At 42.5% G+C, this 13,779-nt stretch overlaps 3 protein-coding genes across 3 annotated transcripts; 2 read left to right on the top strand and 1 right to left on the bottom strand.

Annotated features, from left to right (window-relative positions):
- The first annotated feature begins 716 nt into the window (after positions 1-716).
- On the top strand, positions 717-2,916 carry LOC130695630 (armadillo repeat-containing protein 10-like). The gene is made up of 8 exons (XM_057518795.2): positions 717-1,212; positions 1,278-1,433; positions 1,492-1,604; positions 1,700-1,944; positions 2,004-2,230; positions 2,291-2,332; positions 2,392-2,552; positions 2,610-2,916. The coding sequence occupies exons 1-8, from the start codon at positions 826-828 to the stop codon at positions 2,737-2,739; spliced, it is 1,461 nt and encodes a 486-aa protein (XP_057374778.1). The 5' UTR covers positions 717-825; the 3' UTR covers positions 2,740-2,916.
- An 899-nt stretch (positions 2,917-3,815) lies between these two features.
- LOC130695645 (dr1-associated corepressor-like) lies at positions 3,816-5,645 on the bottom strand. The gene is made up of 5 exons (XM_057518812.2): positions 5,455-5,645; positions 5,158-5,230; positions 4,984-5,077; positions 4,652-4,927; positions 3,816-4,542 (listed from the first exon to the last, which is right to left on the bottom strand). The coding sequence occupies exons 1-5, from the start codon at positions 5,500-5,502 to the stop codon at positions 4,182-4,184; spliced, it is 852 nt and encodes a 283-aa protein (XP_057374795.1). The 5' UTR covers positions 5,503-5,645; the 3' UTR covers positions 3,816-4,181.
- A 1,077-nt stretch (positions 5,646-6,722) lies between these two features.
- LOC130695613 (son of sevenless homolog 2-like) lies at positions 6,723-12,758 on the top strand. Its single transcript, XM_057518773.2, has 8 exons — positions 6,723-6,944; positions 7,007-7,270; positions 7,346-7,429; positions 7,496-7,576; positions 7,719-8,201; positions 8,267-9,188; positions 9,249-10,582; positions 10,708-12,758. Exons 1-8 carry the CDS (start codon positions 6,837-6,839, stop codon positions 12,028-12,030), a joined length of 4,599 nt encoding a protein of 1,532 aa, XP_057374756.1. The 5' UTR covers positions 6,723-6,836; the 3' UTR covers positions 12,031-12,758.
- Positions 12,759-13,779: the final 1,021 nt, after the last annotated feature.

The following is a 13,779-nucleotide window of genomic DNA, read 5'->3' as shown; positions in this document are numbered from 1 at the left end:
CCCGACTAAATAAATAAGCCCGATTTTTTATATTTTTTTTTCGTTTTTTACGTTCAATTAAAAAACTATCAGGCCATTTGAAAAATAAATTTGATTTCCGTGATAAGCATGCAATTCTGAATTGAAATCACGTATTTTAAGCGAAATTTAAAATTTTGCCAAAAATGAAGAAGTGCAAAGGCAATAAGCCTTACCACTTTGACAAAATCGGCCAAAATGTCATCTCTTGGAATTCGATGAAAATCAAACAGTATAATTAAAGTTTAGAGCTGACTCAAAAAAAGCCACTCGTTTTCTTGTCAAGTTAGCCGTTTTGAATTACACCAAATATTCATGCAAGAAATAAGAAAAGTCGGGCTCATTATTCAGTCGGGCTTAAAAATTTTTTCTGCAAAAACCGGCACGCATCGGAATTGGTTGAATATCACATGATATGCTCAAAATCGAATGCTGGTTCCTATAAAATTGTTATTTTTTTATTAGATCAACCATTTTGGAAATACACCGAATATATCTCCTGCATCGCGCTAGCGCTGTAGCGTACTGGCGCGCTAGCATTGTGTCAAATATTCGATGCCATACCATTCCGATTGAAGAGCTGCCACTCCATCTATGGAGCTTAACATGCGTAGCTTAAGTTCTCCAATGCAAAGGGTTCCCTTGTTGCTGCTCCTTGCTGCTTCATGGTTGTGTCAATGTTATTGATTGAACTTTCTGTCGTCTGTCTGATCCGTTAGCCTTCAGTTGTTATCCCGTTATTTGTTAAAAATTGTCATTTCCTTCAACATTTCATATTCAAACCTGTTAACATTTTTATAGTTTGATATGTCCTTAGTGAACTTAAATTTAAACTTAAATACAGATCGTGCAATTAACAAAATCGCCTTCTGCTCGGCAGTAGTGGCTGGGTTCGCATATGTAGGATATTCCGTTTGCAGAACAGCCTTCTCAAGAAGACGAAGAGGCAGAGGAAATGAGGACTCGCCACATCGCAGCGTTTTCCTTCGACGGTTGTCGCAAACCACGCAAACGGATGGATTGTTGGGAGATTTTTTCACAGATGGACAACCAAAAATTGTTCTGAGGCCAAAATCTGTTCAGGAACGTATACGAGATCTGAACATGCAAGCCAGACAGTTTGCTAGTGCTGTAACAGCTATTCAAACCAATGCCAATTGTAAGATGAATGGTGTCAGCGGAAGAAGTTTACAGGTAGAAACCGTTATTTTTTTTTTTTGGTAATAAAGAGTTTGATTATTCTAGCCTATTTAATTCAGGTTACGCCATGGGGCTCCCCTCGACTTCTCAGCCCAGTTGATGTTCGTCACATTCCTGAATATGTAGAGGCTGATAGAGATCAGCATTACTCTCCTGGTCACTCACCAAATAGGTATCGCTGGAGTAGAACCGAATCTTTGAAATCCTCAAATAAGGTATATCTCAATTTGATAAAGTTTTTGATAATAATTTTATAATACCTAGTCTAACTAGGTGTTATTGGAAGTGGGTGATAATACAAAGTTGAAAGAATGTGAGCAACTTTGGCATGTTGAGAAAGACAACATCACCCAAAAACTTCCCGATCTGTTAAGCGATAGCCATAGGTATGTTAGTGTGTCCAAGTCTAGTTTTGTTACAATAAGAATTAAAGTATTTCCTTTTAAGGAGGATTCATGATGATTTTAATTCCTTTTACTAGAGAAATAAGCCTTCAGGAAGCTCAGCACTTAGCTGCTGTGCTGGCTTCAAATGAAACTCCCTTGCTTTTGGGTACATTAACAATTGTTGCAAATTTGGCTGTATTCACCGCCAACCAGGACAAATTTAGGGAAGCAGGTCTCATTGCAGTTCTACCGAAACTGGTATTGCATTCAAATCGACAAATAAAGCAGAAAACTTGCTTGGTAGTCGCCAATATGGCAATGAACGAGAAAAACAATATTGGTAACGGAGATAAACTTTCCCATGTTGGATATATACGACTTAACTTATTAATTTTGCAGAAATGCGATCGGTCACCATTAGTTTGGTTTCCCTGTTCCGTACGGCAACGTTAGCTGATCCAGCCTTGATTGCTTCGGCACTATTGGCTTTAATAAATATTTCTGTCATGCCTTCGTGGCATAAAGAAATCAAAACTTCACTTCACAAGTGCTATAGCTTACTGGATGAAGGCCATTGGAATAGTGACGGTGTTTCCTTCCAGTCCCTACGCTTATTAATCAATCTCGTAAATTGGCAGTAGAGACATAACTTTGTTATGCAGTATTTGACAATATTTTACTTTCAGAGTTGCAACGAAGAAATGGTTCCAAGCCTTTTGGCTGCTCAGGTAGTGAAATTCTTTCCTTTATTTCATGTAGAAATTTCATTTGCGTAATCAATTTACAGGCACCTTCTAAGTTGATCTATATGGTCGACATTTCCATGCCTGAGGAAGTGGTTTTACGTGTTCTTACCCTTCTTGCTAATTTAGCAAGTGTTACCAAACAACTGAATATTGACCCACTTCATTTACCAGCCGAAAATAAAGCCGCCGCCCCGGACACGATGTTAGTGTCTACTTACGTTTTTCATTGTTCAAAATTAAACAGTTTTGTGATTTTTAGGTATGCTGCTGTTTTTGGTCTGTCTATAGTGGAGAGATTAAAGAAAAAAGTTCGAAGTTTGTCCGAACGTCATGCAAATCCGGATGTCTGCCTGCAGGCGCGTAGATTGTTGGATGCGTTGTCTGATTGAAGATCAATACCAACCTTCGTTCCCCCCCCCCCCTTGCTGCAAGAAAAAAAAAGATAAAATTCTAGAAAAAGCACTGATTGTACAATATTTTCGCTGCTAGGTCTAGTCACGCTTCTTGCACTGTTGCAAATCCGTCGCCGAAGTTTATTTCAAAACAAATAAACAGGCTTGTATGAATTATGTTAAGAATTTCTTGAACTAAAACAGCCCTGTTTTCTGTTTTGCGAAAAAATTTTAATGTGAAAATACTGTGTTGCACGTTGTAGTAATACAAGAGAAAGGCTTCTGATTTTGTATACCCTATTTCGCGAACAATTGTTATTTTCTCACTTGCAGTTGGTAAACTATTTAGGAACACGTTTAAAAACTCTCAGAGAAGACAACCGTTTTCCTTCTCCTGACAATTTTTCTTCGAAGAATAGCTACACGTAAAAACAAATGCCGTCTGTGTCGAAGCCCAGCGGTTAAACCAGCAATTATCAACTTGCCTTTGCGTACAACTGTTAGTGGTCGATGATTGATGTAAACCTCAAAAACCTTTTTAGAAAATTTTGTTAGAGCCAAACCAGCTGCTTTTCGAAGACAAACGTATTAGAAAAATGTTTGGTAAGGATTAACCACAAACAAAAAAAAAAAATGTTAATAAAATTGTGTGGTTTCCGGTAGAGACCCTATCGGGAAATTCTTAAAGAATAAACAATCCTAATCTTGATTTCCTGATCATGCCAATTAGGGAATAGACATTCAACGAATCATTTTCCTTCCCAAAACACCGCAAGTGTAGGAGTTTTTCTTTTTTTTTTTTGTAAAGAAAAATGTGACGTCATGATCGCGGGTTCACCATTGTGATTTTTCTCAATACTTCGCCCAATGAAAAAATGGTATTTGACTTCCTATTTTTTGTTCCTCTGAAAGAAACAATTTTAATTGAATAACTATATACTCCTGGAGTCCCCTACTAAAAAAAAAAAAAATAAACAAGAAAAAACCCCCTCCCCCAAAAAACACATGCATAAGTATTTGGGGGGGGGGATGTTTAAATGGCAAAAAAACGGACTGACAAAATAAAATAAAAATGGTGGTTTCACACCTGAAGGACGTAACACATTTGGTCAACATCATCCCATGGGCGCATTTATTTCACAGCACTGAATAAAGGATTAAGTCTTGGAAAATCGAAAAAGTTCCCCTCAAAAAAAAAAATAAGAAAATAGAAAAAAAAACGAAAATTAAAAAAGAACAAACAAAAAAAACTATTTCAATTGTGCAGCATGTGGGGAGATGATGGTTTGAGGGGAAGGCGTGGATTCGTGATGCTTGGAAAAAGAAGATTCTGTGGTTACCGAAGGTTATAATATCAGACGATGGGGACAAATCGATTGGGAAAGATGTGAGAAGAGGGGGGGGAGAACAGACAAAATTGGGAGACATTTTGGAGTTGATTATGTGTCGTAATCGTCGTCGTCGTCGTTGGCGTGGTGCGCGGTGGGAGGCGCCTCTTCATTCTGTTGGCCATTGCTCATTTTATCGCTCTCACTCGGAGCAGTTTGAGGAGGTAAGTTAATTTGGATTTGAAAAGACGAGTTATTGCCGCCAATTTCTTGATAGAAGTTAGGCTGGACGGCATTAAACTGAACAGACGCTTGATGGGCAGTAGCTGGAGGGATATCTCTACCATTCTTAGACGACGAAGATCCTTTAGGCAAGGAATCCGTGTCGGTGCTGTTATTGTCATCATCGTCGTCATCTTCCGAGTCACCCGAGTCAGTCTCTTCACTGTCTGACTTTCTTTCAGCCCATTTCCTGACAAAAAAAAGAAAGCACAAGTTACCAATCGCATACTCAAATAATTTTAGAGTGTAGTAATTACTCAAGTGTAATAGACGACTTATGTGCATAAATAAAAAAAGACCTTTGGTTGTTTGGCGCAGCAGATCCGAGAGTGGCGGGGTTTTTTCTTGGGCGACCTCTGGGTCTCCCAGTTCCGGTTCCTCTACTCTTGTTAGTGGATGACGATGATCCCGCTTCGCTAAGCGATCGGAAAACTAATGGTTGCGCCAATTGCGCAGTAGGTGTCGAGGGCACACTAGTTACCCCATTATCTTCACCTTCTGTCTGGACATCAGGAATTGTAAGGACCAGATCTTTCAAGAAGTCAAACCGACTTTCAGCAAGAATGCATTGCTTCCTAAAAAGAGATGTGTTACTTGAATTGAGTGAACTGGTTGGAGACCTTGATCTTACAGATGAGCAGGGCTGAGTGTTTTAGCATTCCTAGCTGAGGTGATCTGTACGGCCTTGGTAAGGAGTGACTCTACAAAAAGCTCCAATGCTCGAGGTAAATGAAAGGCAGTTAAGGAAATTAAACATTGAATTTGACAGTAAACTAAACTTATGGGTAAAAATTTAAAAGGATATAGATGATGACAGGAACAGGAGCAGCCACTTTTCCAACTTCTTCATCTGTCTGCATAATCTTCTTTATCCGGGCCTAAGAGAGAGAAAGAAATAAGTGGTTCCTCAGTTTGATTTTATGTTTACTCCATAAACAAGGATTTAAAATCAAAAGTTTTCGGTTTAGATTGAAGAAGTTAATAAAACACTGAAATCCTCTGAGATAAACAATCAAAATAACAAACAAATCATCTGTACGCTTCATTGGAAGACAGCGCTTGCGTCTACTGCAAGAAAAAGAGATCACAAAATACAACTCACGGGCGGAAATCGGGCGTTGTATTTTTTCTTTTTGCTGGGCATGTTCATCAACAGTAGTGGTTGACAGTTAGTATCCAGAAATGATTGGATTACAAGCGAAACGCAGGAAAAATTTTATATAAGAAAAAGCAGGCCACTCGACTGCTTAAAGCAGCCAGCTTCCACATCGATGTTGATTAATGTTCCGATGTTAGTGGTTGCCTATGAGGTTAAATGCAAACCATGTTAAAACACGGGATTTGGAATGTGTAAATCAACGAGAAATTGAGAATATGAGATGCTGCTCCGACTTCCAGTGATTTTGGATAGAATTTACCCGTCCTTTTTTTTCTGTGTTTCGAGAAGCAGATACGACAAATGTGGAAAAAAAAATTCTTATCGGATACGGCACTTCACCAAAATAGAATCTCAGTTTTTTTTTAATGCAACAAACTGATGGGAATTAGTTTTCAATTTACCAAAAGTTAAATGATATTAGGATGCGTCGCATAAGAAACGTAAATAAAATGAAATAGTATAAACTTCCTAGAAATACGATACCAGTTTTCAGTTATTAGGTATCGCATCATACTGAACGTTTTTTAAATAAATCTTTAAATTCAAATTCGAGATTTTGGTGCGGAAACAATAAATGAATTTAATTTACTTGAATTGTTGCCATTATTGCAAAATTTCCTACTTGCGTAGAAAATATTTCTTCACAACTTTTCTTTAATGCTATCTTAAAACGAAGAGCCAACTTTTCTAATGATATTGTCGCTTTCTACCTGCGAAGTTTGAATACATAACAGCATTGTCGATTAGTTTCAGGGAGCGCTGAGCTCCGAATCTTGCTCAGTCTTTAGCCACTGTTTTTTTATTTTCTTCCTTAAGCAGTGAATTGTACCATAAATGTAAATTTCCCAAAGAATAGCTCCAATCTCCGAAACTACAGCGTAAAAGCGGTTCTAGTGAATGTCCCCCCGTTTAGTATATCTCTGTTTTATCCTACCGTTTCCACAAACGTCATTTCTGCGTTTTACGTCTAGTGCTTCGTTTTCTTTTGTTGTAAACTGTGAAACTTTGGCTGCCTATCTGTTGGGCTTTGGGAATTGGTGGATGAATTTGGTTTTTGGATTTGAGCATTGGGATTTGGTGAGTTCTTCAGTTACCATACAGTGACAGTCGTAGATTGGACTGGAAGTTTGTTGAATCTGATGTGCATTTTATAATTTGGACGTGCCAGAAATGAATGCAACTGCAACCCGTTAAACTTTATCGTGGTGTGACGATGCAACTGTTCCCTTGGCGATTGCCGTCAAGGCCGTGATCATGATTTCTACTCAGAATTACTGCTATTACTACTGAAAGAAATCACTCTTCAACCTTCCCATTTTCTCGACATGTTTTCCTCGTCAAATGTCCCCGTCACTGAGGGACTCGTCTACAACTTTGACGACGAGGAGAACGCGCTCAAATGGAAAGGAGTTTTTGTTGCATCTCTTCACAAGGTAAAGGAATACTTATTATTTTGTTCTCTTCGTCAGCTAAGATCCATCATTGATGGTTTCAGGTGCTGAGTCAGGTTCATCCAACCCTCAAGGCCAAAGATGATGCCCTGGAATATGTTGAAAGACTTATTTTAAAATTGTTGGGAATGTTGTGTGCCAGACCACCCCCTCATACTGTTCAAGATGTTGAGGAACGGGTACAGAAAACTTTCCCCAATCCCATTGATCGGTGGGCCATTAGTGAGGCCCAAGCTGCCCTCGAAAAGGGAAAGAAAAAATCACCAATTGTTCTTCCTGTGGACAAAGTCCACAACTTATTGCAGAAGGTCGACTTTGTTTTCTCTGTTCATTGCAAATAGAAATTTTGGATTACATTTTTACTTCAAATTTTGCTTTTATAGGAGGTTTTACAGTATAAGGTGGACCACCAAGTATCACTTTATGTGGTAGCTGTGTTGGAATACATTTCTGCCGATATGCTCAAGGTAATTATCTCAAGCAATATTCTTTGTTATCATGATGTTTAATTATTTAAAATAATTTTTTTTCAGCTTGCCGGGAATTATGTCAAAAACATTCGCCATGTTAAGGTGGCGTCTCAAGATATCAAAGTGGCCATGTGTGCTGATAAGGTATGAATAAGGAATTCACCCGACGGACTATTTTCAACTTTACATTAATCTATTGATTGATTTAACAGTTGTCGAATGAAGTCCCCAAATTTTTTTTCTCCCATGAAACCATGAATTTATCTCTTTTTTCGGATTTGCTTAGGTGTTGATGGACTTGTTTCATCAAGACGACGACGATCAGCTGTCAATAGAAGATGAACCGTTAACACCGAGCACAAGCGGTGTCCCCGGTATGATTGGTGGTACTGGCTTATCAGGGGGACCGTCGCCAACAACTGTCACCTACGATCAAGTTGTACGTGACCTAATCCAAGAGGAACGCCAGTACTTGCGAGATCTGCATTTGATCATGAAAGTGTTCCGTGAACAATTGGCTACACTTGCACCGCCACCGAGCCCGGCTGAGCTGGATGCCATATTTTCCAATATTGAGGAGATATATGAATTGACGGTGACACTCCTTGGCTCTTTGGAGGATACTCTAGAAATGGCCGAAGAACCTCATCAGGCTGCAGCACCGCCTGTGGGAAGTTGCTTTGAGGAGTTGGCAGAAGCAGCAGAATTCGACGTCTATGACCGATACGCTAAGGATGTTCTCTCGCCCGCTTGTCGCGAAACATTACAGGTTTCGTAAAATAAAACGTGGATCAATGCTCACAATAAATTCATTTATTTATTTTTTTTTTCCAGGCGGTGCTCTCACGACCAGATGTTGGTCATTCGCTGCAAACAGGAGGCCATGGTTTCCGTGAAGCTGTTCGTTATTATCTACCAAAACTGCTTTTAACGCCGGTCTATCATTGTTTCACGTACTTTGACGTAGTACGCTTTCTTCATCGGCTTAGCGTTAGCAAAGAAGATCGAGAAAGTCTAGAGCAAGTGGAAGGACTGCTGAAGCCACTCCAAGTTGAGCTGGAACGCCTATTATCGTTTTCAGGCGTTGGCGTCAATCTTCCAAAACGCAAACCCAGCGAAACGGGCGGCATTGGACCCGCAGGGCCTTTAGTCCGCACTGGTTTATTAGGGGGGCCACGCAGTAGCAGGCCGGCCGCTCTTTGCAAATTACAAGAATTGCAGCGTTCCATCGACGGCTGGGAATGTAAAGAAGCCGGTCCAGCTTGCAATGAATTCATTTATGAGGGCCAAATCGGCAAAGTGGGGGCAGGCAAACGATTAACAGAGCGTTACGCCTTCCTCTTCGACGGCCTCCTATTGCTGTGTAAAGCCTCTGGCCATGGCCGCCGCTCATCTGCCGCTTCTCCCGGTGGTGAATACCGCCTCAAGGAAAAGTTTTTTATTAGAAAAGTTGAGATTTTGGACCGCGAGGACACAGATGATCTGCGTAACGCGTTCGAAGTCGCACCCCGCCAACAGCCACATTGTGTCCTTTCCGCACGAACGGCCGAAGAAAAAGCCAATTGGATGGCCGCTCTTGTGATGCTCAACACCAAATCCATGCTGGAACGGACGCTGGACGTCATTCTCCTAGACGAAGAGAGGAAACATCCTTTAAGATTACCACCGCCTTCCATCTACCGTTTCGCTGAAGAGGACTCAGAAACCAATTTGGTGCTTGAGACGAGAGAAAATGGCGGAGTACCCCTTATCAAAGGTAATATTTTCAGCATTTCGTATTCACAAATGGTCAATGAAATTTTATTGAAATTTTCAGGTGCGACTCTTTTGAAGCTTGTTGAGAGATTGACGTACCACATGTACGCGGATCCGATGCTGGTCAGAACTTTCCTCACTACCTACCGGAGCTTTTGCAGCCCGACCGAACTTTTGGAATTACTAATAGAACGCTTCGAAATGCCAGAACCTCCTTGGGATGAAACTGGTGGTGGACTTGTGGGCAATAGTGGATTAAGCGGACTCGGTGTCGATAGTGGCAACAACGTGAATGGGACGATGGAAGAACCTGATCCTTTGGAGCCGACGAGTCGTGAAGATGTCAAGCGATTCCGCAAACAGTACATGCAGCCGGTTCAATTCCGCGTCCTAAATGTTCTTCGCCATTGGGTCGATCACCATTTTTATGATTTCGAGCGTGATCCTGGACTTCTTCAACGTCTTCAAGGATTTTTGGATGGCGTAGCGCGTGGCAAGTTTGTTCGCAAATGGGTCGAATCGATCCACAAGATTGTAGCCCGTCGTTTGGAATGCTGTGGTCGAGGGGGTCGAGGAGGACAAGCCGAAGAGCAACGAGAAATTACTTTTGGTTTTGACCGATCTCCACCACCCATCGAATGGCACCTCAATTGTCCGGAAGATGAATGGGACCTAATGACACTCCATCCAATCGAAATTGCACGTCAGTTGACACTACTTGAATTCGACCTGTACCGGGCTGTCAAGCCATCCGAGTTAGTTGGCTCCGTCTGGACCAAAAAAGACAAGGAACAACGGTCACCGAATTTGCTCCGAATGATCCACCACACAACAAATGTGACGCGTTGGTTCGAGAAAACTATTGTGGAAACTGCAAATTTTGAAGAGCGTTTGGCTGTCATCTCCCGCATTCTCGAGATCCTTATTGTTTTGCAAGAGCTCAACAACTTTAACGGTGTTATCGAGGTAGTCAGTGCCATGGGTTCGGCCTCGGTTCACCGGCTAACTCTATCGTTGCAAGCCATTGGTCCAAAATTGGACAAGGCACTGGAAGAGGCCAAGGAGTTGTCAGCCGACCACTTTCGCAAATACCAAGAAAAGTTGCGTTCCATCAATCCACCGTGCGTGCCCTTTTTTGGCATGTACCTTACCAACATCTTACACATAGAGGAGGGTAACCCCGATTACCTACCACGGTCTTCCTCTTCCTCCAATCGCGAGGGATTGATTAATTTTGCCAAGCGACGTAAAGTGGCGGAAATCACCTCGGAAATTCAGACCTACCAAAACCAGCCATACTGCCTGTCGCTGGCGCCGAGGATTCGTCACTTTTTGGAGGTTCTCAACCCTTTTGAAGACCTCAACGAGACGGAAATCAGCAACTATCTTTATCAGGTAAGGAATTACACAGATTTTTTTTGCCTTATCTAGAAGCACGTTGCGTTTGTATCTTATTTCATTCGTTTGATTGATTTATTCATTTTGAATAATTTGTTGCAAAAAAAAAAAAATTTCTTTAGGCAAGTTTGGAGGTAGAGCCGCGTGGTTGCAAACAGCCAATTAAGGCGCCACGAAAGTGGCCCGACGCCAAGCTCAAATCGCCGGGTATTAAGCCGCGTTCGCTCCTCAGCCGGCACATCCCGCACCCACTTCCATCCATGTCTTTCTTCGCTTCTAATCAACGATTGAGCGCAATCAGTGGCGCTGACGATTCTTCCTCCAACAGCGATCAACGTGGCAACAACTCGATTGCGGGATCGACTTCGATTCACGATCATCCAATCATGGAGAGCAGTGGCATGACGCGTGGAAACACGCCGACAACACCTTCTACTCCGCTGACGCCCACCACTCACCACAACAGTGATAACAGTGTCTTTGCGCCCGTCCTTATAGGGGGCGGATTAGTCACGCCGTCGTCGGCCGGGTCCTTCATCAGTCTCTCTCCGGGTCCACCGCCGCCACCTTATCCGGCGCCAACGAGACCCCTTTCTCCTCTGCCACCTCCGCTACCACCTCGTCGGAAGCGCGAGTCTTCGCTGGGCGATGTCTCGCCGAAAGTCAAACAGGCACCAGATGCACCAACTCTTCCTCCAAGAGACTCGTCTCCTCCACCACCTCTTCCGCCTCGCCGTGACGCGTCTGCCAATGCCGCCAACGGTTCGAATGCCGTCATCTCCGGCGGAGCAACTCCTCTGGCGACGCTTCCGCGAGCCCATTCCGTGGCTGCGCTTTCATCGTCGGCGACGTCGTCTGGTCGTCCTGCTCCGACGTCGCCGCACATTCCGCCGCGACCTCATCATCATCCACACCATCATCCGCACCACCACCATCCCCCTCCGCCTCCGCCCCCAGTTCAGCAACATCCAACGCCGCTCAATTCCAACGAAACTTTCCAGAACCATAGCGCCTTCCGCTTCCCACCAGCACCTCCTCCACCGTGCAGCAACAACATCATGGGACTGGGTGATCGCAATGTTGCAGGTACTAATGAATTAACAGGGGGAGGTGCTCCCCTACCGCCTGCCCTATCCCGGCGCCATTCTGCCATGGATGTTAGCCCATCCATGTCAGCTACTGGTGTTCCCCTATCTCCGTCGCCATTCCATCCTCATCTTGGAACCTCAACGGTAGGGCAAGCAGCAGCCCCTGCGCCACCTCTTCCTAGTCTTAACCCACCTCCTTCTCCTCTTGTTCCAATTCCACCTCGACGCTACTCAACGATGCTGCAGCATAATGGCTCCACCGGCGGTCCCTCCATTCACTCCCCACCTCTACTTCCTCCGCCACCTGCTGCAGTCGCCCCCTCCATCATGGCCGAACCCCGATCGACATGTCGATGAGTTACTCCCCTAAGCTTTGAATTTTTTTTTCCCCTCAATACCTGACAAGGTCTTCGTCTTTCGTGTTTGTTGCTAATCTTTGTCTAACAACATGCGCCGAGTTCTTTGGATGTGTATTTTTTGTCAACTTTATATTTTTATTTGAATGGTTAAAATTATCGAAGCGGCCAATAATCAAGTGGAAGTCTCGGATGCTGTGATCATACTCCCCCATCCGAGACATGTTGTTTCTTTCCCCACTCTTTTTTTGCAACCCTTGATATCGTCTGATCGGACAACAACAATTATGAAAGGAAAATTGAAGTTCATTAGACACGCGTGATGGAAACTTACAATTTGCTTAGAATGACTTGTGCTTGGATGATGTTCCCAGCTTACTTTGTTTGTATGTGAGTGTGCGTGTGTTTCTCTTACTTTCCAATTATAGCACTTGCTATGCGCACATATTTGTTCATAATTACGTCGGTTTTCGGCCCCCCAAGAATCGAACTGTTTGTTCGTTAATTATCTATGTACAGCCCTTAATACGCAATCCCTTTTGTTTCTTATCTTTTTTTTTTAAGTTGTAATCCCCTGTGTAACCTAACTAGATTGCACTAACAAACATCATTGTCGTCGTATACTTACCCCCATCCCTTCCACCCTGAATTATTTTGTAAAATGTAGCAATTGTGTGTGGTGTTTATTTTATCTTGTGGACTGATTTCCTTTTATACCTTATAACGTAACCTGTTCGTATTTTATTATTGAAGGGGGGCAATATCCGCCGCTTATAGCCGATGCAAATTAGTCAGTTTTGTCGAAAAAGTGTATAAGACTGCGTTTTTGAGCAAGACGGTCTCAATTATGTTAACATCTTCGTGAACAGCCCTAAGCGTGGGCTACCGTCTACTTGACAAGACCTAGCAACGACGGGAAGAATGTATGATGTCAGCGAGCAGACTAACCTAGTGAACCAGCACCCCAGTGACGTCTGCTCGCAGATCAAGCAGACAGGTTTATACTCGGTTCAACAGCTACGAGTATGCAATTCACACACATTCAAGTGCATCACGATCGTTGAAGAGTTGTTGTGTGTGCCATTCTTAGATTGGTATAGAAGGAAAGAAGGAGTGGCCCTTTGGTTAAGAATGTCTCGTGATAACAATACAATTTAAAGAATGCCAACAAATGCCGCTTAGGCAACCCTAAAGATATCTCTGCTTGAAGTGGTGAAGTACAAGCCCCTGGCAATAATTGATAATCACAAAATGTCAGTTTCAAAAGAACAAACGATTTGCTTTCTACTTAAGTTAAACTAAAATATTCTTTTTTAATAAAAAAGAAGTGCATTGAACGAGTCGTTACTAAGCAATATCGAACTATTTGCAAAAACGATGATCGACCAGAGAAAAAGGCGATACTGCTAACTTGCATGACCAATGGACGTCACATGCGCGGCTTATGTTTTAATTTTAGCGACGCATAGCCGACTGCTATTGCGAGTTCTACAAAAAAAAATTTGCAGAAGAATGGTCCAAATTTTTCCCAACTGCGTCAACCAAGAAAATTGCTATTACGATTAACATCCCTAAACACAATAACAATGCGCCCGCGAATGACGCCTTCGAGGCTCATCGTTCATAGTAGGCGAGTGTGTTTAGTGCCGTACCATTAATGAAGGCATTAGGCATGATAAATTGGAATACATTTTTACTTTAAATTTGGAATGTTTATGTGGTAGGCACGGGGTAAGGCTACGCCGTAACA

Source organism: Daphnia carinata, chromosome 7, assembly GCF_022539665.2.
Source record: "Daphnia carinata strain CSIRO-1 chromosome 7, CSIRO_AGI_Dcar_HiC_V3, whole genome shotgun sequence".
Lineage (NCBI taxonomy): Eukaryota > Metazoa > Arthropoda > Branchiopoda > Diplostraca > Daphniidae > Daphnia > Daphnia carinata.
This window is presented reverse-complemented; position numbering and strand designations above follow the sequence as displayed.

Coding starts and splice junctions, on each gene's coding strand:
- LOC130695645 (XM_057518812.2), bottom strand. CDS start 5,502: ATGAACATGCCCAGCAAAAAGAAAAAATACAACGCCCGATTTCCGCCC. Junction 5,231..5,454: donor ACAACGCCCGATTTCCGCCC/GTGAGTTGTATT, acceptor TCTCTCTCTTAG/GCCCGGATAAAGAAGATTAT. Junction 5,078..5,157: donor TCCTGTTCCTGTCATCATCT/ATATCCTTTTAA, acceptor CCTTTCATTTAC/CTCGAGCATTGGAGCTTTTT.
- LOC130695630 (XM_057518795.2), top strand. CDS start 826: ATGTCCTTAGTGAACTTAAATTTAAACTTAAATACAGATCGTGCAATT. Junction 1,434..1,491: donor CTTTGAAATCCTCAAATAAG/GTATATCTCAAT, acceptor TAGTCTAACTAG/GTGTTATTGGAAGTGGGTGA. Junction 2,553..2,609: donor GCCGCCGCCCCGGACACGAT/GTTAGTGTCTAC, acceptor TGTGATTTTTAG/GTATGCTGCTGTTTTTGGTC.
- LOC130695613 (XM_057518773.2), top strand. CDS start 6,837: ATGTTTTCCTCGTCAAATGTCCCCGTCACTGAGGGACTCGTCTACAAC. Junction 7,271..7,345: donor TCCACAACTTATTGCAGAAG/GTCGACTTTGTT, acceptor TTGCTTTTATAG/GAGGTTTTACAGTATAAGGT. Junction 10,583..10,707: donor TCAGCAACTATCTTTATCAG/GTAAGGAATTAC, acceptor AAATTTCTTTAG/GCAAGTTTGGAGGTAGAGCC.